General features: G+C 40.8%; 1 protein-coding gene across 2 annotated transcripts in view; it reads right to left on the bottom strand.

Moving 5' to 3' along the window:
* The window catches only part of fcho1 (FCH and mu domain containing endocytic adaptor 1), a 49253-nt gene that overhangs the window by 559 nt on the left and 22756 nt on the right, over positions 1 to 25938 (bottom strand). For both annotated transcript variants that reach the window (XM_089000254.1, XM_089000255.1), the window contains 23 exons: positions 24960 to 25034; positions 24279 to 24420; positions 24044 to 24196; positions 23653 to 23757; positions 22190 to 22288; positions 21946 to 22042; positions 21523 to 21640; positions 21279 to 21303; positions 20460 to 20520; positions 16199 to 16374; positions 15992 to 16016; positions 14801 to 14851; positions 13464 to 13515; positions 12344 to 12468; positions 11187 to 12254; positions 10510 to 10616; positions 9125 to 9320; positions 8775 to 8889; positions 8535 to 8690; positions 7250 to 7382; positions 6831 to 7027; positions 4087 to 4151; positions 181 to 348 (listed from right to left, as the gene is read on the bottom strand). In XM_089000254.1, the coding sequence (XP_088856380.1) occupies positions 181 to 348; positions 4087 to 4151; positions 6831 to 7027; positions 7250 to 7382; positions 8535 to 8690; positions 8775 to 8889; positions 9125 to 9320; positions 10510 to 10616; positions 11187 to 12254; positions 12344 to 12468; positions 13464 to 13515; positions 14801 to 14851; positions 15992 to 16016; positions 16199 to 16374; positions 20460 to 20520; positions 21279 to 21303; positions 21523 to 21640; positions 21946 to 22042; positions 22190 to 22288; positions 23653 to 23757; positions 24044 to 24196; positions 24279 to 24420; positions 24960 to 25034 (3509 nt within the window). The remainder of the gene's footprint in view (positions 1 to 180; positions 349 to 4086; positions 4152 to 6830; positions 7028 to 7249; positions 7383 to 8534; positions 8691 to 8774; positions 8890 to 9124; positions 9321 to 10509; positions 10617 to 11186; positions 12255 to 12343; positions 12469 to 13463; positions 13516 to 14800; positions 14852 to 15991; positions 16017 to 16198; positions 16375 to 20459; positions 20521 to 21278; positions 21304 to 21522; positions 21641 to 21945; positions 22043 to 22189; positions 22289 to 23652; positions 23758 to 24043; positions 24197 to 24278; positions 24421 to 24959; positions 25035 to 25938) is intronic.

The raw sequence follows: 25938 nt of genomic DNA, 5'->3' as shown, positions 1-25938 counted from the left end.
GGCAAATTACACATATTCAGCTGGTGGTTGTCATCAAAGCAGGTGATTCGTTCTAAGCAGTTTATAAAATGATACAGTTGAACACTCAAGACATTGCAGGAATTGCTTGGAAGGCAACAACACACCCTTTGTGGAAAAATGGCGACAAATGCCATGCGCTTTCTCCCATGATTGAATTACCTGTTGCAAATCTCTTCTTGACAAGTGACATGCGGTAGTGGCTGCCGACCAGCGTCACGTCCATGCCCGACAGGGAAGCCCCAGACCCCACAAACTGAACGGCCAGATTGGGTGGGGGTCCTCGGGGGACCTCCGAACACTGCCAGCTGGCACAAAGGGTCCCTGAACCTGAGAGTCAAGGCGCACAATCGCATCAGAAATGATAAAGACAGGTTTTGAAATACAGTCATCTCAATGATACTTGTTTTGTGACACCACTGCAAACTACGACCACACGATAAACACGCGAGAAAACATTGCTGCTGTGAGGGACTGAGTAGGATGCATCTTTTTTGGGTCACGCTCCCGAAAGAGGAGTGTGTAAATGTGATTGACAACTTTGTCAGAGGTTTGCATGCAACGAAATGGTAGACATTTGGAACACATCTTGGGAAAGCCATAAATTGACTCAAAATTGACAGAAATAGCCGATGAGCTTACATAAACTGAATAATCACTTTGCTGCTGTGAAATGTACATTTCTCCACTGCGAGACTAATAAAGGCAAATCCAATCCAATAATGTATGGATGTAATTTGAAATAAATAGTTTTTTAATCAAAGCCACAATTGAAATTTTCATGGGCAGCATCTTTTTGGGTCACCCTGCACCGGACTATAAGGCGCACCTTCAATGAACGAAAAACATTTTCCAAATCGAATATATAAATATATAAAAGTTTTCCAAATATAAGACATACCATACGAGGCGCCACATTAGAAGCTGGGGTTACTCTACAGGGGGAAATGGAGTCAGTAGATGCAGACACTTGTTGCGAGACCTATTGCGGCTCAATATTATTTCACATATAAGGCACACCTGCGTATTAGGCGCAGGGTCATCTTTTGAAGAAAACCAAGGCTCTTGGGTGCGCCTTAAACACCAGAAAATACAGATGATGTCTAGATGATCGAAGATAGATATATATACTTAGATAAAAATAAAATACAACAAATGCAAGATGATGTCTAGATGATCGAAGATAGATATATATATACTTAGATAAAAATAAAATACAACAAATGCTAAAATGACCGGATGGAAATAACTGAGTGGTAGTGGTAAATGAATTGGTTCTAGAAGCTGGGTGGATATCTAAATGTGTGTTGCCTTTGTTAACAGAATTACCACTACGTTTGGAGGTGTCTGTGATAGTGTGAATGAGAAGAGTGGTAGCTGAGCGGTGTAGTGACTGCAGTGGACTGCATCAATGAGTGGACTGCAGCTAAATCACACAGCTTCCACCCATCCATTCCTTGGAGCAAATGGGTCAGCTTAAGGCTATCTCGGTTGACTTTCGGTAAAATGTGTGAAACACCCAACCAGTGGTCAGCAACCAATATATGATAAAATGTACATTTAGGAACAGGAAGATTTTTTGTCATTGTAATAGGAAAATGTCAGAATGTTTCAAGAAAGTACAAATGTAGTGATGCAACCAATTAAGTTTGTTAGGTGGGGTACCACTGTATTAATAGATAAGCCTTTATTAGTCTCGGAGTGGAGACATTACATTTCATAGCAGCAAAGTCATGCAAGAAAGAGGAAAGGAAAGCAAGAAGTAGAAAAACAAAGTACAGGAGCCTGCTTGAAAGGCAAACACTCTCGCCGTGCCATCTTGAAGTCAAAAACATTAAAAAAACAAAATAACAACTCATGTGACACAACACAAAAAAACAGTCATTCAATCTTAAACACTTTCTGCAACCTCTTTGTTGCATGAAGCAGTTTTAGGTGAAAGAGGACAGGATCAAAGTGTCTTTTTCACCAGTGGATCAGGAACGTCATGGTGAAATGTGCACGTCTGCTACAAGCTAAATGTTGAAAACAAACACAAAGCTGTAGCATCCATTGACAAAAGAGATTGTCTCACATCTCCGTGTAAATCCGCTTCAATTCTAAACTTTTCGTCTCATACTGTATATAACTGCTATGCAGGATTACATTGCTTTGGAAACACCTTCCCGTTTACTCTCTCCCCTTGTTTTATTACATGCTGGCTGGTGCCAGTCAACATTATGCTTATTCCGATAAGTGCAAATAAACAAATACATCCAACACCATTAGAACAAACAGACTCGCCCACATGCTGTTAAACTGCCTACCATGTTTCCAATTCCACCCCCACTTCAATAAAACAATAAAAGCAGTTTTGGAAGTGATTCATGATGATGATGATGGTCGCCTTTTAGGAGTAGTGAAACATCTGCTGCACACGACGTGGGCGTCTGCGCAATGATGTCCGCACACCACAATGATGCATGGAAGAAGAGGCAATCAATGGAAATGTGAGAGAAGCTAATTATATACAGTGATAACTCAGTTTACGAACTTAATTGGTTCCCAGAAAGCGTGCGTAAGGCGAAAAGTTCGTCTGCCAAACATTTATTTCCCATAAGAAACCACTAAAAATGAGAACAATCCGTTCCCAGGTCCCCATAAAACATAATTTACGACTAAATAAGCCTTAAAACGACACAAAACATACCTTATTTTATGTATAATAAATGTGCTATTGGATTGTAATTGAAGAAATAAACTGTACTGTATAATAAACTCATTTTATTTACATTTGTGATGGTCGTTGATATAGTTGCCTCTTGATATCTGAGTGAAGTTGCCGTGCTTTCTTAGCTGCTTTTCGTGAATCCTAATCAGCAGAATATTTTCAACCTCTTCTATTGCCTGAGACCATTGCTTAGACAACACAGAAACACCCTTAGCCACACATAGCATCGGTGTGGGGTCTTTTTTGGGCCCAACATCCGACTTACGACCGGGTTTCGTTCTGACAAAACTGTCGTAAGTCTGTAAGTAAGTTGAAATGCATTCAAAATGGCCGATGCGAGTTTTATCTGTTTGCTATCTATTAGTCGTCTAACTAGCTAGCTAGCTAGCTATTAGTTATCTATGAGCTAGATAGCCAACTTTATCTATTTGAGTTATTCTGGGTTGAGTTGATAGAGTGTTTTATGCACATTAGTAAACATATTAGGTTATTTCATGTTTAGCTTAGTACACATTATGATTATTGCACGTTTAATTTCAGTCTAATAGCATTATCAATCTTATTAGTTCAATAGTCGTTGCAAAGAAGCAACGGCTCCAACTACAATCTAAGACCCTCCCAACACTGAGTTGTCCGTAGCTGATTGGACAACAGATCGCTGCTGTGGACATTCAAAAACTTGTCAGAGCGGGAGCTCGTTCTCTTTGTTTCCTATCTTTGTCCGTGTGCTCATGTCTTCGTCCCACCGAGACGAGAAGTGCCTTTTCTGTCTCATTAGAATAAAGTAGTTTTTTGTTCACCATCTATCGTCGTTACTGATATTTTTATCACTGAACTTCTGACAAAACCGAACCAGGAAAGAAGGAAGAATTTAAACCGAACATGAGTGAATGCCGGCGCATGTGGCTGCCACTGCTCACCCACAGAAAAACGGATCCTGTGACTGTAAAGTGACCTCGAGAGTTTTGAAAGGCGCTGATAAATGAAATGTATTATTATTATTATTATTATTATTATTATTATTATTATTATTATAGCAAAAGTACTGCACTCTATAATAAACCACGTCTGCACTCAAAGGAGGGTGACGAAAACTAGTTTGTCAGCCACCGTGGCGCTGTGTGGTTTGGTTTGTTTGCCGAAAACTAGTTTGTATGCCAAGATTATATGCTCGTGAATTTAATGTTCGTAAGGCGAAAAGTCCTTAAGCTAAAGCGTTTGTGAACTGAGGTATCACTGTATTATGAAAAAAAAAAATGTCATCCAGATTGGATATGGGGGAAATGTCAAGTGGTTTAATTTCCTGTCGTTCAGTTCCCGTCCTGGTTGAACAGGCAGAGGAGAAAAGCCGTGCTGACCTTTGCTGTGGTTGGTGGGCGAGAGGCTGGCGAGCTTCCACAGCAGACGTTTTTCCTCGGCGTTCCTGCAGAGGTACAAAAAACACTTGCTGACTCTTTGACCTTCCCTTCCTGGTAGTGAAGACGCCATGCAGTCATCTGCCGGCGCTATATTTAGCTTCAAGAGCCACCTTAAAAAGAAAAGTGCTGCGTGGCTCGTCCACATGCTCTAAGGGGCAGCATATTGACAGTTTGCAGCGCTAAGTGGCATTCTGACTATAATTCATTTAATAATTCATTACTTTTAATGTGAACTACTGATTACCTATCAACGAGATGAACCTAGAGCTTAAAGGACAACCGGCGTCACTTTTTTGTTTTTTAACTGACATCAGAAAAACGTTTGATAGCATCTAAAATACCCAAAACACGCAGTATGATATTTTTATTCAAATGCAAAACACCAATAAAAATGACTTAAAGTGTCATTTTCAGAAAGTCCCGCCCCCAGTTCGTGACGTCTTGCATTGTTGGAGAATCCAAACAATGGCTTCAGATTCGGAGAAGATGCTTTCTTGTTACACATCCAGTTATGAATATGATTCAAATACAGTAAAGTCTCGTTATATCGATGTCGGATATATCGATAGTCCCGGTTATATCGATACTATTTCTATGCACGCACGGAGAAAATTACATGCAAACAGGGTCGGATATATCGATAGTCCCGGTTATATCGATATTTTTTTCGGACTCCCTTGAATATCGATATAACGAGACTTTACTGTAGTTTTGAAGAGGAAAGCATACATGTTTGCAATCAATTAAATAATTTATTCCATGCCATTTTGAGGCAACATTGGGGCAAAAATGGATCACTAGAAAAGAGGCACAAAATGGCGACCTCCAGTGGCCACCTCAGCTTCCACAGGCTGATAAATTCCTTATATGGAGCTTGGACTCCCTCTTCTGGCGGCTTTTGGGTGCAACACGGTTCTCAGACCAAACGTACAGCAAAATACATTGACGTGATGGAAGGACGCTACAATGAGTCTTTTTTACGGTCAGGGGGCGGTCCTTTCATGACGTCACGTACGGACTCGTCACCAACTCAAAAACAAGACTTCCTGAATATTCAGAGCGAGTCTTAAAACGTAAAATATAGCTATATGCGGTGGAATCTTATTAAAATACGCTCAGTAGAAGTCATTTGAAGCCATTTTACAAATTATGGACACAACTTGTCCGGAGACGTCGGTTGTCCTTTAATGGTGCTTTATTCAAGTCTACATTTAAATCAAATTTGTCTTTCTTTGAGAGGTTCATGTAGATGTGCGCAACAAACTAAACTGCCAAAGACGACAACCATTGAAGGGCCCTCAGACCTATCAGAGCAAATAGGCAGATGAGCTAACTCCATTTTAATGAGCTGATAAATCAAAATAAAATATGTACAGGAAGCTAGTAACTTTTTTAAAGGAACAATCTTAAGTTTCGCTATTTTTATTTATTTGTAGATGGTCCGCTATTTGGAATTGTGTAATAAAATGATGCAAAATTGAAAATGTTAATTTTACCAATGTCTTCAAAGAAGTACGGTACAATAAATGAATTCCCTATTTGCGTGGCATGACAAATGAAAAAAATATTAAACTCATTCACTGCCAGACGATGTGCAAAAAAATGTGTCCACTCCAGTGCCAGGGTTTTTGTCATTTTCACTCAAATTCCAGGACCCACGGAATATTGAGTTTTAGGACTACATAAACATTCAATTCAGCGCAAGAAACCTTAGACTTTCTTCTTTCATCAGAAAAAAACGTTCATTCCTAAGTAATATGGGTCTGGAGTTATCCAAAGTTGAAATGGGGGCGGCTGTCCAAAATACATATTGGTTTATATAGCGCTTTAACAACAGCTGAAGCTGGGAAAAAGCGCTAACATGGGAAAAAACGAAAATGTCCCCTTGTGTCATGGAAAAAACATTGCCAGAGGTCTGGCCATCGGTTTATCGGCACCCAAAAAAAAAAAAAAAAAAAAAAAAAAAAAAAAAAAACGAACTAATTCGGGAATGGCGCTCTACATCATATTTATAATTACTGAACAAATTAGTGAATGGCAGTGAATGAGTTAACCATGAAACTGCCACAAATTTTTTGATACAATTTCAATTATTTGATGGCAATACAAAACCTTATTTGATGTTTATCAAAAACACTCGTCCTTTTTTTTTTGACCGAGCAGTCACAATTCAGGCTTTTTTTCTGTTGTTGAACATCTCCCAGTGTCCCTGTGTGCGACAGTAATGCACACACAGCATCTGAGTGACACACCTGGGTACAATAAATCACTCATTTCTCATCTGTGTAAGCTCTCAGTCGTACAGGAGTGGTCCATCGATGAAAAGCTTTCTTCAGCCGTCATCTGTACTTCTTTGAAGATGTCGGACGTTTCGCTTCTCATCCAAGAGGCTTCGTCAGTGGACTAAAATTTTGCTGGTAGCTCTGGCCCAATATATATCACTACTGTCCAGAGGTGGCCTCTGCTATGATAGGTCTGTGCTCAGAGGCTGGGGGGAGCAGAGGACTATTTCCTGAGGCTACACTGATTACTTGAATAATCAGTGTAGCCTCAGGAAATTTTAATTCGCTGACGAAGCCTCTTGGATGAGAAGCAAAATGTCCGACACCTTCAAAGAAGTACGGGTGACGGCTGAAGAAACGTTTTCATCTCTCATTTGTCAATCGCCAGTGGTTTTGGCTCACCAGGAGGCGGGCGGCTGACACTGGAGGTCGCCCGCCGTGTGGTCCAATTGAAGCAACACTTGGACAGCGGTGAGTTGAGTGAACGGTGCCGTGACGGGACAGCAATGGTAGTCCAGGGACACTCGGGTGACTGTGCCGCTGCGCTGGCACTCGGCCGACAGCAGAAGAGGAGCTCGGGCCGGGTCCTGAGATGACATCTGCACACACGTTAACAAGAACAACATTTGGGTGAAATGTGATTCAGAAGAGGTTCTTAACATCACTTATGCAGGGCTCCAAAATACCACAAGATGATAGGCAAGAGTCTGTTTTAAATTGTTGTAGATCATCAGTCATTTATCTCAGCATTTTTTGCCACAACACTGTTACGCGGTGAGCTAAATATGGAAGAATTGGAAAATGAGAACGTTGACAGTAACCTGATACTTGAGCAGTCCAATGTTGTAGTAAGAGGCCTGGGGGTTAAGTTCAGCTTCACGCTGCAAGTAGACCTGCAGGGCCTGCATGTTGAACCAGAAGTCTCGGGCATCCGGGTCACTCTGAGATGGATCACTGTGTGCAGATACACATCGTTCGATCTGAGCTGAGTGACATGACAGAATGTCGGGCCTTTAGTCATTTATAGATTTATGTTAAGCACACACACAAATATCAGCCACGTGCACATTAACTTATTCGCCGCAATTCCCAAATATATTTGGGAATTGAAAAGCATAACGCCATTCCTGAATTTGTTGGGATTTTGGTTTTCTTTTGGGAGGTGTCGATAAACAGCTGGTCAGAACCTCTGGCAATATTTTTCTCTCCCACGAGGGGGCAGCATTTGCCTTTTGTACAGCCACCGCCATTTCAAGCACAGATAACTCCAGACCCATATAACCTCAGAACTAACTTTTTTTTTTGGTGAAAGAAGAGATTCTAGGATTTGTGTTTGTGTTTATGTAGTCCTAAAACACTGTATTCTGTAGGTCCTGCACTTTGAGTGAAAATTACTGACACTGGACACATTTTTGCACATCGTCTGGCGGCGAATAACTTCAAAGAAGGAAAAAAAGTGCATTACAGGGATTACTAGAAAATAAACAAGAGCCCACATTGGAACACAGAATATGAACACAGAAAGATGTTGCATACTTTTCCCACACCCTGCACACACCATCCAAATGCACGCTTTAAAGTTTGCAGCTTTTTCTCTGTATTCGTGTATTACAATACAATTGGCAGCCATGAACACAAAAAGTGAAGTATAATCTGATTAATCATAATATTGGGGATTTATCGTGTTCAGGCACATTTTTATGCGTTATTTTTTTACGCAGTTACCTTAAACCCACACAGTACCTGACCAGTGAGACGGGAAGCAAACAAGTGGTTTGCTTCCCGGCTTGCAGGTAGCTTGCAGGTAGCCGTTACGATATTTATGAGTTTAATTATTAATTTGTCAGGGGGGTAGGGGGGGGGGGTGCTTGGTGGTCTGATTTGTAATGCAACAATGAAATTGCCGCAAAGAAAGGAAATCTGGACTGGCATTTTAAATGGCTCAACAAAAGCTACTATCGAGACGTTTCTGGCAAAAATGGCTTTGCATATTGTAAGTGCCTTGGTTCAAATCGCGTGGGAAAAAGTAATGAGTCTGTGTGAAAATGATCATCATTTCAGTAAGTAAATAAAGACACTCATAAATATATGTAACCACCAAATGACCTGAAGAGAAGCTTCTGATTGGGTAAGAAATGGTCTATTCTGGAAATGTTGACCAATCTGAAGCTGAGCACGGGGACGTTGGGGTTCGCTGTAAAAATGCAGGTGATGCCTGCTGGAAAGGACATTGTCAGGTCACCCGTGATCTTCACAAGACACCTGGAGGAAGCATGTTTCATTTTTTATTGTCAACCAACAGCAGAGAAGATTTAAGATTGACTACGGAAGCGACAGCAAGCTCACTGATTGTGTTGTCCGCCCTTGAAGTAAGCGTTGATGTACTCGGTGATGGCCGCTGCCACAGGCCAAGCTTCTTGAGTGCTGAGGGAAAGAGGACTGGGGCCTCGGGAGAGGTGCACTTGAAACAACCACATTCGGTGAGAAGCATGTTACAGAAAACATAAAAATATCATACTGTGTGTTTTGGGTATTTCAGATGCTATAAAATGTTTTTCTGATGTCAGTTAAAAAACAAAAAAGTGACGTCGGTTGTCCTTTAAAGACGGTTCCTTAGAATATTGTCTGACACTAAACCGGCCTGGTTGGGGACCCCTGCTCTGACTGAACCAGCATCAGAAATGAAGATATCTTACATTGTCTTGGTGGGTGATCCTGGAGCGGGTAGGGCAAAGGCGAGGCTTGTCCAACCCTGGCGGGGATGGGGACGCGGTTCTGTCCTCCAAATTCAACGTCCCTGGATTGAAGCCCCCATTCACTGGGGCTGGAGGACGATGAGGAAGTGAGGGAGGGGCTGGGCTCTGGTAAAGGTGAGGAGCACAGCGACCGTGACTGAGACGAGAGGACAAGAAAATGATTCGCATTAGCCGGATTTGGATGATTCACATCGAGCCTTAAACAGTGGACCACATTGTAAGGAGATCCAATAGCAATTTGGTGCACTCATGAACATTGTTTCCTGTCTACCTCTCTGACATTATCAATGAATTCATCAGTACAGTGATACCTCAGCTAACGAACGCTTTCGCTCACAAACTTTTCGCCTAACGAACATTAAATTCACGAGCATATAGTCTTGGCTGACAAACTAATTTTTGGCGGACGAATCAAACCTCACGGCGCCACGGTGGCTGGCGGACTACTTTTCGTCATCCCTTTCTTTGAGTGCTGACGTGGTTTGTTATCGAGTGGAGTACTTTTGCTATTATGGGCCCGAAAAAGACCCCACCACAGGCTAGTGTTTAAGCCGAAGAGGACACAAAAGAAAATTACGGTCAAACAGAAGAAGGAGATCATCGAAAAACACGAACAAGGTGTGCGTTTGTGCGACTTCGCGTCCAAGTACCAGTATGCTAAGTCGACCATTGCTACGTGTGGCTAAGGGTGTTTCTGTGTTGTCTAAGCAATGGTCTCAGGCAATAGAAGAGGTTGAAAAACTTCTGTTGATTTGAATTAACAAAAATCCGCTAGCAGGGTACACTGTGAGTGAGGGTATTATCACCGAGCAAGCACGGCAACTTCACTCGGATATCATCAAGAGGCAACTACATCAATGACCATCACAAAGGTAAAATCAACGACTTTATTAATAAGTACAGTTTATTTCTTTAATTACAATACAATAGCACATTTATTATACATAAAATATGGTATATTTTGTGTAGTTTTAAGGTTTATTTAGTAGAAAATTATGTTTTATGGGGAACTGGGAACTGATTATTCTCATTTTTAATGGTTTCTTATGGGAAATACTGTATTTTTGTAAATGTTCGGCATACGAACTTTGCGCCTTACACGCACTTTCTGGGAACCAATTAAGTTAGTAAGCTGAGTTATTACTGTACAGTATCTTTATAAAATCGCAGTTTAAAATTTGTATATCTTCACAGGTGTACAATGTGTTGTGGTTGCCGCATGTACGTGGTACATCGCTTGAGAGCAAACTTGAATTACCCATTTCAAATAAAAAACAGGCAAACTAAATGGTACATTCTATTGACAAAAGAAGCGGCACACTTACCCTGTCAGTGCCACCGAGTTGACCTGAAGTCCTCTTGGTCCTGTTTGCCCTGGAAAGCGCAGCTGTGACCACATCAGCCGATTGGTGTCGAAAGTTGTGTTTGGTACCTTACAGACACACGGAGGGTCAATCATACATCAAAACTGGAGTACAAATTGCTTTTTCAATGTTAAAAATAGTGTGGTTTTGCTTAACTCATTCGCTGCCTTTCCCAAATTGATTTGGAAATTGAAAAGTGTGACGTGGAGCGCCATTCCCAAATTTGTTTGTGTTTTTGTTTTTCTTGTGCGAGGTGCCGACAGAGTGTTGGTCAGACCTTTGACAATGTTTTTTCCCTTTCATGAGGGGGCAGCATTTGTCTTCTATCCATATGCTAAGTAAATAAATGTGTTCTATTTTGTATAGCCGCCCCCATTTCAAGCTCAGATAACTCCAGACCCATATAATTTCGGAATTAACTCTTTTTTCTGATGAAAGAAGATAGTCTAAGGTTTTGTAAGCTACATTGAATGTTTGTGTAATCCTAAAACTCAATCTTCTGTGGGTCCTGCAATTTGCGTGAAAATGACAAAAACCCTGGCACTGGAGTGGACACATTTTTGCACATCGTCTGGCAGTGAATGAGTTAATTGTCACTGGAAGTTAACGTATTTGCTAAAGTTCCCTGAAGTCCATACCCTTGTGAGAGATGCTACTACTTGGCAAAGGGTTATTGAGGTCGAGACAGTCTTGGTCTTTGTCAGTGGAGAAACAAAGATCCTCCTGCGGGCCAGAATGTCTTGTGAGGGGAGGGGCGTTTCTGCGAGGTTCGCTCTCTGATGATCGTTGTTTTCTTCTCCCTGCTCCAGAAGCTCCTCTTCCAACACCTCCATCACTTGGTTTGGAAGCGCTTGGCTGTCCTACATGTCCCTCGCTGAACGGGTTATGTACAGAATTCCATTGCGCAAGATCTTTCTTCGGTTGGACTTGTGCAAAAGATCCCGAGACGTTATCGAATGGGAGTCTATTATTGTTGGTGCCGCTGCTAATGCTACGTGGGATTATTCCTCCTGCTGCAGTCAGTGATGACTGGTGGGTGGGACTGCCAATCATGGTGATTGCAAAGGGGTCATCGGAAGAAACGGGCGGTGGAAGGCTTCGGTCTCGTTTTCTGTCTCTGTTTTTACGATTGGATGAGGTGGATGAGGAAGAGGTGGAGGACGGGGGCGGGAGTGTCGCGGTGTCGCTACCGGGGATGGAGAACGGGTCTCCTCGAACCTCCATCCCCCGCCCTTCCTTGGGTGGGCATGAAGGCTGGCGTGGCCAGGCGTCAGCCAGTTTTAAGGTCTCCGGTGTGATATTCATGTCAGAAGGAGCAAAGAAGGGATCGTCGGGCAAATGTCTGCAGTTCCACACCGTTGACTCCATCTCCGAAGACGGGAAAGATTGCTGGAAAGCAGGGAAGCGCGTGCAAGAAGAGGTGTCCATGTCTGATGGGAGTCGAGAGGAACGCGAAGAGCCCATAGACCAGCCGGTCACGGGGTCATCCTGAGGATGAGGACTTGGAGCAGGGGAGGGGTCACGAAAGACTGAGAGGAATGGGTCAGCAGATTGCCCTCGTGGCTGTTCTTTGCCTTGTGAAATAGGAGGCCAAGCCGCCCAGCCCATGGGCTCAGGGGAGGGGCCAAGCGGCTGAAGGGACGGTGAGTCTAAACCAGAATCTTCTATGTTCTCCGGTGATGAAGAGTCTGATGAGAAGGCCGTATCTGGCGTTTGAAAAGACAGCAGTTCATGTGCCACACAATGGGTACGTAGTCTTCCAGGTAATAGCAAATACATTTAATGTTTCTCTTACAGTCAGAGGCACCAAAGGATCTCTGTGGTTGGAGCTGCTCGCGACCACTAAAGCTTTTGAACTTGAAAGCTGTTTCAAGAGGTGGTCCAAAGAGACTGTCGGAACCTGATGCTGTAGAACCCAACCTGTTAAAAAGAAAATCATTACGGCAGCAGTTGGTCTTGGTTTAAAACAGGGGTGTCAAACTAATTGTTTTCCGCGGGCCACATTGTAGTGAAGGTTTGCTCTCGAGTGCCGCTGTGAATTTGGGGAAACCATGAGAACTCATTACCACTTATCACACAGAAAACGCACAAGAAATTAATGAATAACTAGTTTTAAATCTGAAGTCAATAATAATGACTGTTATTGTGGTTTACATTGGACAATTTGAAATTATGGTTCGGACTCGATCAAGCATCGTGGAGTTTGATTTGCTTTCGTGGGCCGAATAAAATGGTATGGCGAGCCAGATTTGGCCCCCGGTCCTTGAGTTTGACACCTGTGGTTTAAAAGATTGAGCCTCTGAAAAGATTGAGACTCTAATAAGTCAAAATTGTCTTTACAAGGATATAGTCTGTTCAAAACAATGGTATTGTAATTAGTATTGCACTTGTGGAGAAAATTCACCCATCTGTATCAATATTGAGTGGTGTCTACCGAAAATGACATCATAGTTGCTCGGGGCTCAAGTAACAATGGTCATGGCTAAACTGTTTTCAGGGATTGGTCATGAGGTTCATAAGATGAGACCTCGTGATGTTCACAAGATGAGACCTTGGGTACTGTAATATTATTTTCAGTGGCCAGCAAACACCATCCATCCATTTTCCGTACCGCTTATTCCTCATTAGGGTCGCGGGGGGTGCTGGAGCCTATCTCAGCTGGCTTCGGGCACGAGGCGGGGGACACTCTGAATTGGTTGCCAGCCAATCGCAGGGCACACAAAGACGTACAACAGACACTCTCACACTCACACCGAGGGACAATTTGAAGTGGACAATCTGCTTGCCATGCATGTTTTTGGAGTGTGGGAGGAAACCGGAGGACCCGGAGAAAACCCACGAGGGCCCAGAAAACACATTCTCCAGTTGTGTGCATGTTCGCACAATGTGGCGATAAAAGGGTTACAAATTCTCACCTGCTGGGATCAGGACTGGAAGTTGACCTGCGCAGACCCTCTTGGTCACCATCTATAAGTCGAACACAATATGTGACTCAGAAGCAAAAAAGTTTAGAGTACAGACGGGGTGACAAGAAGTCACAGAGAAGACATTCAGGAACAGCGACTGCTGTTACCCATTAAAGAAACAATTGATTAGCCACATCACTAATCCTCAACCGTAACTATTGCCACCATCACGATTGTCAACATTGCATCATCATTTATCTCGTCACCCCTTGATTTGCATGAACTCTGCTACGGGGGGCCAGCAGGTTTGTGAAATCTCAAACTGCAGACAAAGCTGTTGGCAGCCGGGTAGTACTGTTGCTCAGAAAATATATCTGGGCATGAAAGCAGGAGGCGGTTTTGACGACTGGAAGGTTGTCCATGCAAGGTCAGCCAGTTGGCTCCTAAAACTCATCGCCATAGATGAGATTTAGCGTACAACTAACACAGTAATTTAAAATAATCAAGATACACTTCTTCTTTTCCTTTCGGCTTTTCCCTTCAGGAGTCGCCACAGCGAATCAGAGTCCTCCATCTTCAGAGGTTTGATCCGCATGTTTGTTTTGGCCAAGCTTTCTACGTCGGATGCCCTTCCTGACACAACCCTCTGTATTTATCCGGGATCGGGACCGGCACAATAAGACACTGGCTTGTGTCCCCTTGTGGCTACAGAACAAGCAATTTGACGAGCTTAATAAAGACGAAGAAGCTCGATAAAAAGGCAATGACATCAAGGATAATAGGTGGCAATAAAAAAAGGGAGAAAATCAATGTGTTTTGGCAATGAATTACACCATTGGAATTATAGCACAGCAATGTTTTTAATCGGTCTTTCTCATCAGTCAATTTCAACTACAGTGTGAATTAACCCCTTAGAGAAAGCAATGTTGGACTATTTTTGAGCCACCGTAAAAGAGCTTCCAATTTCATATGTGCAGTTTGGATTGGATTTAAAAAAACTCTTTTCAATCAGATTGATTAATTGAAAAAAAAAAAAGTATTAAAACGTTCGTATGGTTGCAGTCCTGCATTTAACGACACAATAAAACATGTACTTGCAGTCTTTATCAGAATACACTATTCTTCTCAATTCAAGTGTACTTTTTCAGTCAGTGAAATCGTTTTCAAAAGATTAAAAGTTGCAGTTTTAAAACATTGTACAAGTAGATTCAGTACATAGGCACATATTTAACGGAGTACAATAATTTAGCTGTTCGGATTTTCCATGCGATTTATTCCCTTGGCCTAGTGGAGAAAGCTGGCAATAAAATACAGAACAGAGAAACAGGAAAAAAAGCAAAAAAAACCTTTCGGGGAAGTGCCTTCATCATCGGTACGTCCACCTGTGCTCGAGTTTCCTGTCAAGACACATTCAGAATAGTCCAAGTTTGCAGGACCGTGTTATCTAACCTTTGACACACACCCTCCACCAAAACATATTGGAACCGTGAGTATTTTTTTTTCTCAAGACTGCAAACATTTTATTTAAAGTTAGTGGCTTTCATTGCGGGTATTTAAATCTGGATCAACTACACAACATAGAAGGCTGAATCTTCAGAGCTGAACAATTACCGTAATTTCCGATGTGTAAGGCGCACACACACAATAGCCTTTATTTTATTCAAAAGTTGACCCTGCGCCTTATACGTAGGTGCACCTTATAGGTGAAGTAATATTGAGCCGCAACAGATCTCACAACTACTGTCAGCAGCCACCGACTGCATTCCCCATTCGTAGAAGGAGTGTACGGTCTATTCTGGGATATATAAAACATAACCTCAGCCTCTCCTATCGCGCCTTATAATGTGGTGTGCCTCATATTTGGGAATCTTTTCTATATTTACATACAGTAAAGTCTCGTTATATCGATATCGGATATATCGATAGTCCCGGTTATATCGATACTATTTCTATGCACGCACGGAGAAAATTACATGCAAACAGGGTCGGATATATCGATAGTCCCGGTTATATCGATATTTTTTCGGACTCCCTTGAATATCGATATAACGAGACTTTACTGTATTATATTTGGAAAACTTTTCTTCATTCATTGAAAGTGCGCCTTGTATGTAGAAAAGGTTTGAAAATACACCATTCGTTGGAATATGTCTGAGATACTAGTGCACTTTATACATTGGAAAATATGGTAAATTAAAATTGCCGTCGCAATCTAGTGGTGTATAATTTTCAAATCGTATAAGACTGCAATTTGGGATAGGGAATCAAATACTTCGCATTGGGCATTCAGCGAGATTAATTATTTCGCCTATTTACAGTGTTGAGCTAAATTCAGTCTTTGCCACTTTATTGAAATTTGAAATGTTTCTGTACAATACAAATTCTTACCAAAAAAAGTTGTCTCATTATAAGTAATAATAATGTCTTTCATATAACTAGATCCGGTGTAATTATTTTTACTAGTACTGTATTTCAAAAAGTTCACATTTTCCTCAGGCAAAATGGAACAAGAATAAAGCAAACAAACAAAAACTTACGTGAAAGATGCCTTTTGACATTTCCCTGTAAGACAAGAAGAAAAGGACACAATTTAGTTGCCCAGTGCTTCTACAGTACTGTTGTCAAAGATCAAAAACCTTACTTTAACATTTTGCAAGGTTTGGATTAATACCCCCTTTGAGTTATAGGCTCATTCTCTTATCAAAGACATTATAACCCTTCAAGACCATCAATGCATACTATACCCCTTTGTTGGGTGGCAGGGTAAGAGTTCCAACAGTAGCTTTCAGCTCCTTCTCACAAGCAACGGCACAGTTGCGGTTGGCCACAGGTCTGATCTGGATTTGAAACTTTTTGGGTTCCTCATCATCAAAGTCGGAGTCACTGGAGTAGAAATGTGTGTCCTTCTCTTTAGAGCATCGTGACAAGAAAGAGTCAAGGAAAAGCATTATGACACATTCTGTGATCTTGTTTGGTGCAGGTAATGGGGGGAATAATAATAATCTGATAGCATCCACAAACCACTGATACAAACCGCTTAGCAGATGGCAATTGTAAAAACTACATGTTTTCATCTAAGTTTTTATAGCTCACGTTCTCATTTCCGGACAGTCTTTGGAGAGAAGAAAAAAAAATTGATTTTGGGCAAATTTGATTAAATCTGAGCCTAAAGGAATAAAGAAAGTTCATAAAACAAGCAAATATGACTAACCGAGACAATTGCACATCAGAGGCTTTATCAGACTGTTTTTTTTTATTTACCAATGTACCAAACAGTTCCTGTCACTGTGTTCACTCCTTGTCACATAAGGTTGTACTGTGTCTAATGAGAAAAGGGCAGTGACAAAGACGGGAGTTGTTATCTTGAGGCTGTCAGGACAAGGCAGCGTTAGCAATGATAAACAAAAAGTGACGCCCCGGGCATGAGTCAGTTTTAGTTTAGACATGGAGGGGATTCACTGCTTGCGTGAAGCAGTTCATCTTGAATTTCTCATCTAGATTTAAAGTCGCTAATAATGCACGCATTCATTTGAGTTCATTAGAATATAGATTTAAGCAATTATGTCACTCAACAATCAATGAGGCAATCAATGGCACCATTTGCTTAAACACCCTTACCATTAATTGCACTCCATTTAAGATGTTTCTATCAGCACACCAGTTGGCGCAGTCAGATGAAGTTTAATTAAGTGAATACAGCTTTTTGTGTGTGTGTGTGTGTGTGTGTGTGTGTGTTTGTTTGTGCGTGATGTGAGAGTCATGATTGTGTAATATCTAAGACACGTGGGATACTTTAGTTTGACTAAAATGATTCTGATGTCACACCACATCCTGTGCTGTGAATTTTATTTTAATGCAAAGTAGGGGTATAGGTGCCTGTAAGAAAATTCAGCAAATTCACATGAAGAAAATTGTTGATACCCTGTTGATATGAAACTGCTCATGAAAGAAAAATAATGAACAACAAAATACTGTATTTTCCAGTGTAGAAGGTGCAACTGAGGATAAGGTGCACCCACAATGAATGGTGTATTATCTAAAATTTTCCATATATAAGGCGCACCGAACTATAAGGCACACCTTCAATGAATGAAAAATGTTTTCTTACTAAATTGTATAAACATAAATATAAAAAAATGTTCCAAATATAATATATAAATATATAAAAGGTTTCCAAATATAAGGCACGCCACATTACAAGGCGCTACAGTAGAAGCTGGGGTTACGCACTACTTCTACAAGGGGAAATTGAGTTGGTGGCTGCTAACAGTAATTGCGAGACCTGTTGTGGCTTAATATTAGTTAACATATAAGGCGCACCAGCGTATAAGGTGTAGGATGTCTTGCAGAAAATGAAGGCTTTTGGATCGGCCTTATACACCAGAAAATACGGTAAGAATATTATTAATTTTCAAATGTGGTTCAACACAAGTCAAGTAAAGTAAGTAAAGGAAAAAAAACACTTAATGAAACAGGCCTGGACAAAAATGATTATAACCCTGCAAAAGACAATAGGCACACATTCAACCAAAGTGTGTCATCTAATTAGCATCTCTTCAAACCTGTTGAAGATTAGAAAAATAAAACTATAGACAAGTACACAAAAGGTAAATGTTATAAGACCATCTTTCAGCAACCTGATGTTCCTGCGACAAAAAGTCCACATATTATTCAGAAACTTTAGATCCACGGGACTACAGCCAACCTTGCAGGGAGTGGCTCCAGAAGGAAAGAGGAAAGAGGCAGCTAATACAAATCAGAATTTCTTTGCAAAGAAATTAAGGGTGAACTCCAAGGTCACATCAGTCAAGGTGAACAAGGACACCAGAGTTGAAAATAAATCACACTAAAATTTCCAAATTACATATTATGTAATAACAAGTCCACAAAGTTAATGTCCTATGGACAGATGACACAAAACTGGAACTCTTTGGCAACGCATATTATCTGTACGTTCCCAGACAGATAAATGAAGCATACCAAGAGTAGAACACTGTCCCTACTGTGAAACATGAAGGAGGCTCTGTAATGTTCTGGGTGTGTTACATAAATCTGTGAAGGGTACAATGAAATCGCAAGACGATCAACGCAGAGAGAAATGTGCTGCCATCTGCGGTTTCAAAAAAGTTTGGTCTCCTTTCAAATTATAGCTAAAAACACTCAATCGTGGCAGAAAGTAAAAATGGGACTGTGTTGAAGTACTGATAGCCTTCTATGAGCCCTGATCTACATCCTATCGAACATCTGTGGAAGGATGTGAAGCATGCAAAAACATGGCTTGCAGTTAACATGCCATGTGAAAAAAAAGAGTACATTTCACAGATTTGAGACGACAATTTGCTCATGAAGAGTGCCAAAATACCTGTTGAGAGGAACCTAATTGCAGACATTCACACAAGTGCCATTCCTGAATTAGTTCTGCAAAAGTTAGAAAAATTGCATGATTGAAGCGATTATTTCAATAGCTTGTGCTACAAAATATTAAGTCATGGGTAGCATCATATTTATCCAGAACTGTTTCATTTTGGGTTTTTGTTGTTTCTTTGTTGTTTGTTTTGCTATAACTACAATTCAAAAGCAATATATAATTTACAATTCTTAATTTCTTAAACGCTTTTCTTGTTTTATGATTATTATTTTTGATTCTTTTACAGAGGGCTTCACGTGTACTGTATATATATAACTACAAGTTATACGGCTACCCCGATAGCTGTCTATCAATTAGCTATCTATTGTATTGGCTATTAATTGGCTAGCTAGCTTCTATCTATTTGAGTTACTTCCGGGTTGAGTGAACGCTGGCTCGTGTGGCTGCTGTTGCTCACCCACAGAAAAACTTATCCTGTGACAGTGACCTTGAGAGTTTTGAAAGGCGCTTATAAATGAAATGTATTATTATTATTATTATTAGAAGAACAGGCAAAAACAGAAATGCTGAAGACAACATTGGAATCCTAAACACAGAAGAAGTGTATTTTCCAGTTTATGAGGCGCACCCAAAATACTTGATTTTCTTCAAAAGATGACCCTGCGCCTTGGATGCAGGTCTGCCTTATTATATGTGAAGTAATATGAAGCCACAACAGGTCTCGCAACTACTGTTGCAGCCATGACTCCATTTTCCCCTGGAGAAGAAGTAGTGCATAGGCGCTGCCTCTACGTGAGAATGTGGTGTGCCTTATATTTGGAAAACTTTTATATATTCATATATTATATTTGGAAAAACCTTTGTCATTCATTGAAGGAAGCTTATACTCCGGTGCGCCTTATATGTGGAAAAAGTTTGGAAAATACACCATTCATTGGGGGTCTGCCTTATACGCCAGAAAATAAGGTAAAAGTAACCACAAGATGTGATTCTCTTTGCTATCTCAGCATATACATACAGGGAATCACATCTTGTGGTTACTTTTACCATATTTTCCGGTTTATAAGGCACACCTGAGTATAAGGCGCAAGGTTATCTTTTGAAGAAAATCAAGGCTTTTGGGTGCGCCTTATACAGCGGAAAACACGGTACTCCCAATTAATACTGTCTCTCAGCCTCATATTCATCATTCGTCCATTCTCTGGACTGATTATTCTCATGATGGCTACAGGTGTGCTGGAGCCAATCGCAGCTGACTTGGAGCGAGACTAAAGCAACACCCGAAGCTGGTCACTAGGTCGGATTTGAACCCACAACCTTTGCACTATGTGAATGTTGTCAACAGTTTATCACTGTGATACCTATATACATAGAGTACAATGAAAATACAAACAAAATGACACTGAACTTGATCTCATCTGCTAAAAAAGCAACTAAAATAAAATTCAAAATGAATATACATTTTTGTTCAAATACACATTACACAGAGAAAAAATTACTCCTAGAATTCACAAAAGTAGTTATTGTCTCTTTCACCCCGGTGGCAGATTTCTAATAAAGAAAAAAAACTAACCTATATTCTTAGTTCATTGCGTGTAGGAATTACGGTCGTGTTTAAAGGGGGGAAAAAAGGATATCATTTTGAGTGCTGTCAGCTCGGATGACAAATCCTTCATCATCTACATCAAAGGGTGAATTCTGCAACACAGACAATTCATTGAAACTTTAGAAAAGTTTGACATAAATAGAATCAGGCAATGGTGGTATGAAGTCACAGATGAGGAAGTCACAAGCGAGTCTCAAATTGCAATATGCCTGCACCTTTTTTCTTTCCACTATTGACTACTAGCTACACATTGTTTCACTTTTTGGGCAAACAGTCATTGTCATCCATGTGCACCAAATGCAGCAGACATTTAAACAGCTTCTTCCCCCAAGCCATTAACTCTTTAAACAGTAACCCAAATAGAACTGTATAAAGCCTCTTTGCAATTTTTTTGATGATGATACTAGTGCAGTATGTTCTACTAGAAACAAATTCCTGGCGTGCTCTACATACTTGGCAATAAAGATGATGATGATGATGATCTATGTTTAGGTGCAAAGGAACTACATTCAGGTGCACATCATTTCACCTCATTATTAAACAGAAAGGGTGGGCGTTTGTGTGGCATCCTAAAGTATTTAGGATGCCACTTTATATGAAGTGGCATGAAATATATAAAGATATGTTGTCTGCATTTAAATACAGAGTAGTTTTGTCATGCGTCTGGTTAGGAAGAGCATGCCTCTTTCTATGTGACCGCAGAGTAGTACTGATGAAAAATTGTGCACCCCCCACCCTCATCATTTGAGTTGCCCTGCCAGAAAAGAATGAGAGTTTTGCACTGAAATTAGATTGATATTATCGTCACTAGGAATTGCTGAGGTTGCTGTGAGTAAGGTGGAATACTAACCGGTATCTCTGTCACTGCTGAATCCCTGTAAAAGAAAAAGATTATTGGGAATCAATACGTTTTAATTATTCAGTAAAATAAATTGAAGCCAGCAGCAAAAAAATATACATCCCATCAAACACAAAAGATCAGGACAAGGTGTGTGTGTGTGTGTGTGTGTGTGTGTGTGTGTGTGTGTGTGTGTGTGTGTGTGTGTGTGTGTGTGTGTGTGTGTGTGTGTGTGTGCGTGTGTGCGCGCGCTTACGTGGAGTCTGGCTCTTTGTCCCTCTTGCCCAATCCAGGGATCCTGAAGGCTTTTGCCCGACTCTTCTTCCCACCCTCGGGTGCTGTTCCTGTTATATACTCCTCAAAACCAACTACAGCTGCAGCGCGCCATGCACACACACACACGTACGCGCACACACACACACACACACACACACACACACACGCGCACACGCACGCGCACACGCACACGCACACGCACATACAAACACACACAAATCCGTTTATTTGATATGCCCTTGCCAGGCACAGTTCATATACACTGTAGCACACGCTGTTTAAATTCTTGTATTTGAACTACACAGAAGCACACATTTACCCCCCGCATTACATTTTCTAGTCTGAAATATTTTGTCATCTTCATAATATGGTCTTCCGAACTTTATCTGAGTGAGTCAATTACCTGGCCTCTCCTTTCCGGTGCCTTTTAGTTCAGCAAATTTCTGGATAAGGTTACTGATGCCAATGTTTTCTACATTTTGCTTGAATTCCTCATGTACCTGCAGCAGAGAAGGAAAATGATCATTATGTTACAAAATATGCAAACGTTATATGGAAAACTGGGTTTGATATTGAGGCAGAGACATAACCGGCAGTCCAAAATATTGCACGCCTAAATGTGTCTTTTAGTGAGGAGTCAAACATACCTGCCCAACTTGTACATGAGTATCTTCTATGGAGTGGGAATAACCTTTAATTAACTGCTTCATCTGTTGCAAATGGGCCTCTTCAATTTCCTGAAACCTCTACATGAACACATAGCCATACATACACACAATTAGTCTTTTTTTCCTCTCAACTCAACTGTATTTATCGAGCACTTTCAAACAGCCATTGCTGCATTTGTATGCAGTGCTGTATGTGGAGCAATTACTAAAATTAAAAAAAAATCGAATCAAAAATTCCACAGAAACAATAGCTTATAAAGATATGAACTATAATATAGGAGCTGTGGGAAAAACAAAACATTATATAATAATAATAATAATAATAATACATTTCATTTCTAAGCGCCTTTCTAAACTCTCAAGGTCACTTTACAGTCACAGAACAAGTTTTGCTGTGGGTGAGCGGCGGCAGCTACACGGGCCAGCGTTCACTCAACCCGGAAGTAACTCAAATCTGCATACCTGTCAACCTCCACGGCTCCATAACCTTACAAACCGTCGTATTTTCCCTTACAAAATACAAAATAATCATACACCAATTTTTTTTTTCCAAACATGTTTATGTAGTTTAACATGTTATATTGTACATGTGTTTCGTTATATCATTCTGTACATATTCTTAATAAATGATGAAATTACATGATGAATGATGCAATGGGAAATCCCCAGGCGGCAGATGCATACGCACAGTAGCATCAAACCGCTCACTTCGTTTGCAACGAAAACAACGAAAAAAAAACGCGGTAAGCTCATTTCACTTGATTAATTTGCTGTTTCGTGATAGTCGGTGTATACCGGATGGTACCCATAATTGACAAATTTTCGTTTTTCTTGTACATTTCTTGCGATTTCTTGCATGTCGTACACGTCTTAAAATGCATAATGTACTTTGTACGGCAAAAACATACAGGTTGACAGGTATGAATCTACAAGGAAATACCTACTTACATATAAAACGACTCCTGCAGGAATAAATATTTAGTATTTGGCAGTATAAATAATCACTCTGTAAAATTATCATTATTATACCTCCAGAACCATCTGACCATTTTAATTTTTGCTGAATGTGTTGAAAACCCCATTCACGAGTTATTTGCAGATACTCAATTTATTCTCAAAGGTTTTCCAACAAGCTTTATATGAGATACATGTAAACAATGTTTCTTAAAACAACATAAAACAAAGACACAGTCATTAAGTTTTGTTGATTATCTCCATGGAGAGAGCGGCAGTAACCATGACAGTGTGGAGGTAGTTATTAAGATAACAAGTATGATTAGATGGGTTTAAGTTTATTTTTCTGGTGGGTGGAGGGGCAATGGCACAATGTTGACTAAGATGTCAGGAGACCATGTTGTCAGGAGACCATAATGTTATTAAGATTGTAAATGTAAAGTGGTGGACAAAAAAACAATTAAAAGGGTCCTGGAATCCAAGCTGACCTGAGCAGATTCGTTCATCTTCTCTTCAAACTCTCCTCCCACTCGATTGTGCTTTTCAATGCATAGTGCAAATGACTCTGCCGCTTTCTTTGACTTTAGCTCCGCCTGGTAAGAGAGAAATGACCTCATATTGTAATTAATGAGGGAAAAAAAGATGGATTTGTGAATTCTTTCAATATCAATGTTATCCATCCATCTTCAACACATCCACTTATCCTGAATGAGTCACGGGAGGCTGTTGGAGCCGATCCCAGGTCACTTGAGCCAAAAGGCAGTCGCAGGGCACATAATGTTATCAGTTAGAATATCCATCCATCTATCTATCCATCTGTCCGTCCATCCATCTCTCCATCCATTACAGGTGATTAAACACAAAAAAGTAGGAACTAACTTTTTCCTGTTCTTTCTGTGGGGCTCCCTCCTTCCTGAGCCGCTCCAGCTCTAAACATTTGGCATGGTAACCCTCTTTGGACTTCAGAAGGTGCCCACTCTGAACTTGCAGTGCCTGCACGGCCTCCACGGTCCCCACCATTTCCTCCTTTGTCTGAATTACACACAAAAAAATAATATATAGTAATCTCTTTCTCTTCTTTTTACAATGAGAGAACAAACAACAAACAATATACCTTGCGGTGAATTTTGACCTGCTCATCACCATACTTGTTGATGTCCCGAATTAGATCATTCATCTTTCTCATGAGCTCAAGATGGCAGAGGGCCAGTTTGTCAGAAGACACCCTGAACACGTCCCACATGGGTGCAAACGTCCTGGAGGGGGAAAAAAACGCTCAGTAACACAATGCAAATCAGAAGGAATTCAGACATTCCAGAAAGGCTACATGTCATATTGCTTTGGTCAAAGTGCGTTGACTTTTGACTGCGACATTGAAATGATTTATGAACATATCTTCTTTTCCTTTCGGCTTTACCCTTCAGGGGTCGCCACAACGAATCAGTGTCCTTCATCTTCAGAGGTTTAATATGGGCCAAGAAATTAAAATCTATCCACTTCTGTATTTATAAGTATTGTTTAAGTAAGGCAAGACAGCTCCTTCACTTTGAAAGGATGGACAAATGTTTTCCTGCATAAAATAATAATATATCATGAATTTGACAAGTTGATGTTAGTGCTTGGATGATAAATAATCATCAAATAAAAAAAGGACAAGCTGTGAACATTTGGTTGTGCAGATGGTACTCATCCATAACTTATATGGTGCCATGGCACTACAGTATTTATAATAAAGGATCAACACATTTCCAATGACACAATTTATTGGCTCTCATTGGTTCATGTGACTACTCACCTTTGAGTGCTTCCATTGCTGACCATTTTAGCCAGTTTGCCCATGGATTTGGAGTAGGTTTCTTCTATGGCAGCTCTGGAAGAAAAAAACATCAGCAGAATAACACAGGATGACTCTTATTTAAATATAGTCATGAAAATCCGAACATGGTAGCACAATTCAGCTCGAAACACTCTGCACCATGTGCATATACATTGTGCACATCTGAGGTGCAAAGGTCCATCTGAATCATCGTCCATTAATCATTCCTGTCTCTTATTGACTAAGGTTAGAATGCAGTGGCACACAACACCATAAATAAGGTCCGATCGAAGATGCATATTTTATTAAACAGAATGTCAGTGCTAGGTAAATTCTAATATACTGTAAACGAGAAAAAGTCCAAGATGGCGCCCGAGTAGGCAGCAAGTGCTTTCACGAGACTTGCTTTTTTTTGCTGTTTTTGTGTTTTATTTTGTCACTTTGTCTTGTGGTGCGTCGTGTAAAACGCATACGGATTGTTTTTCAGCATTTTTGGCCATCACATTCATCAAGGAGAAGACTGTGCTGAGCGGTTGCGCCTTTTCGGCAGCACGATTATGTCAGCACCATTTTTTATTGGGAGGAATGTCGGTGCCATTTGACTGTCGCGCTGACAGCTCTGGGACGATTGTGCTTTTTTGCACCTGTAATGGGCAGCATTTTCACAGCCCCGCTTTGTTCAGTGGAATGGTCGGTGCTGTTGGACAGTCTGCGGCTGGATGCATGGCTTGAGGAGCACTCAATGAGAAGGAGAGGAGCGTGAGCGCAGAGCACCGATGCGTATGTGGAGCTGTCGTAGCTTGGAGTTGAAGCGGATTTACGTGGGACAGACAGGGTCAGATATGAGACAATGACAATCTCTGTTCATCAATGGATGCTACAGCTTTGTGTTTGCTTTCAACATTTAGTTGGTAGTAGACCTGCACATTCCACCATGACGTCCCCGATCCACTGGTGA

The sequence above is a fragment of the Hippocampus bargibanti genome, linkage group LG07, assembly GCF_051943395.1.
Source record: "Hippocampus bargibanti isolate YZ-2025 linkage group LG07, ASM5194339v1, whole genome shotgun sequence".
Taxonomy (NCBI): Eukaryota; Metazoa; Chordata; class Actinopteri; order Syngnathiformes; family Syngnathidae; genus Hippocampus; species Hippocampus bargibanti.
This window is presented reverse-complemented; position numbering and strand designations above follow the sequence as displayed.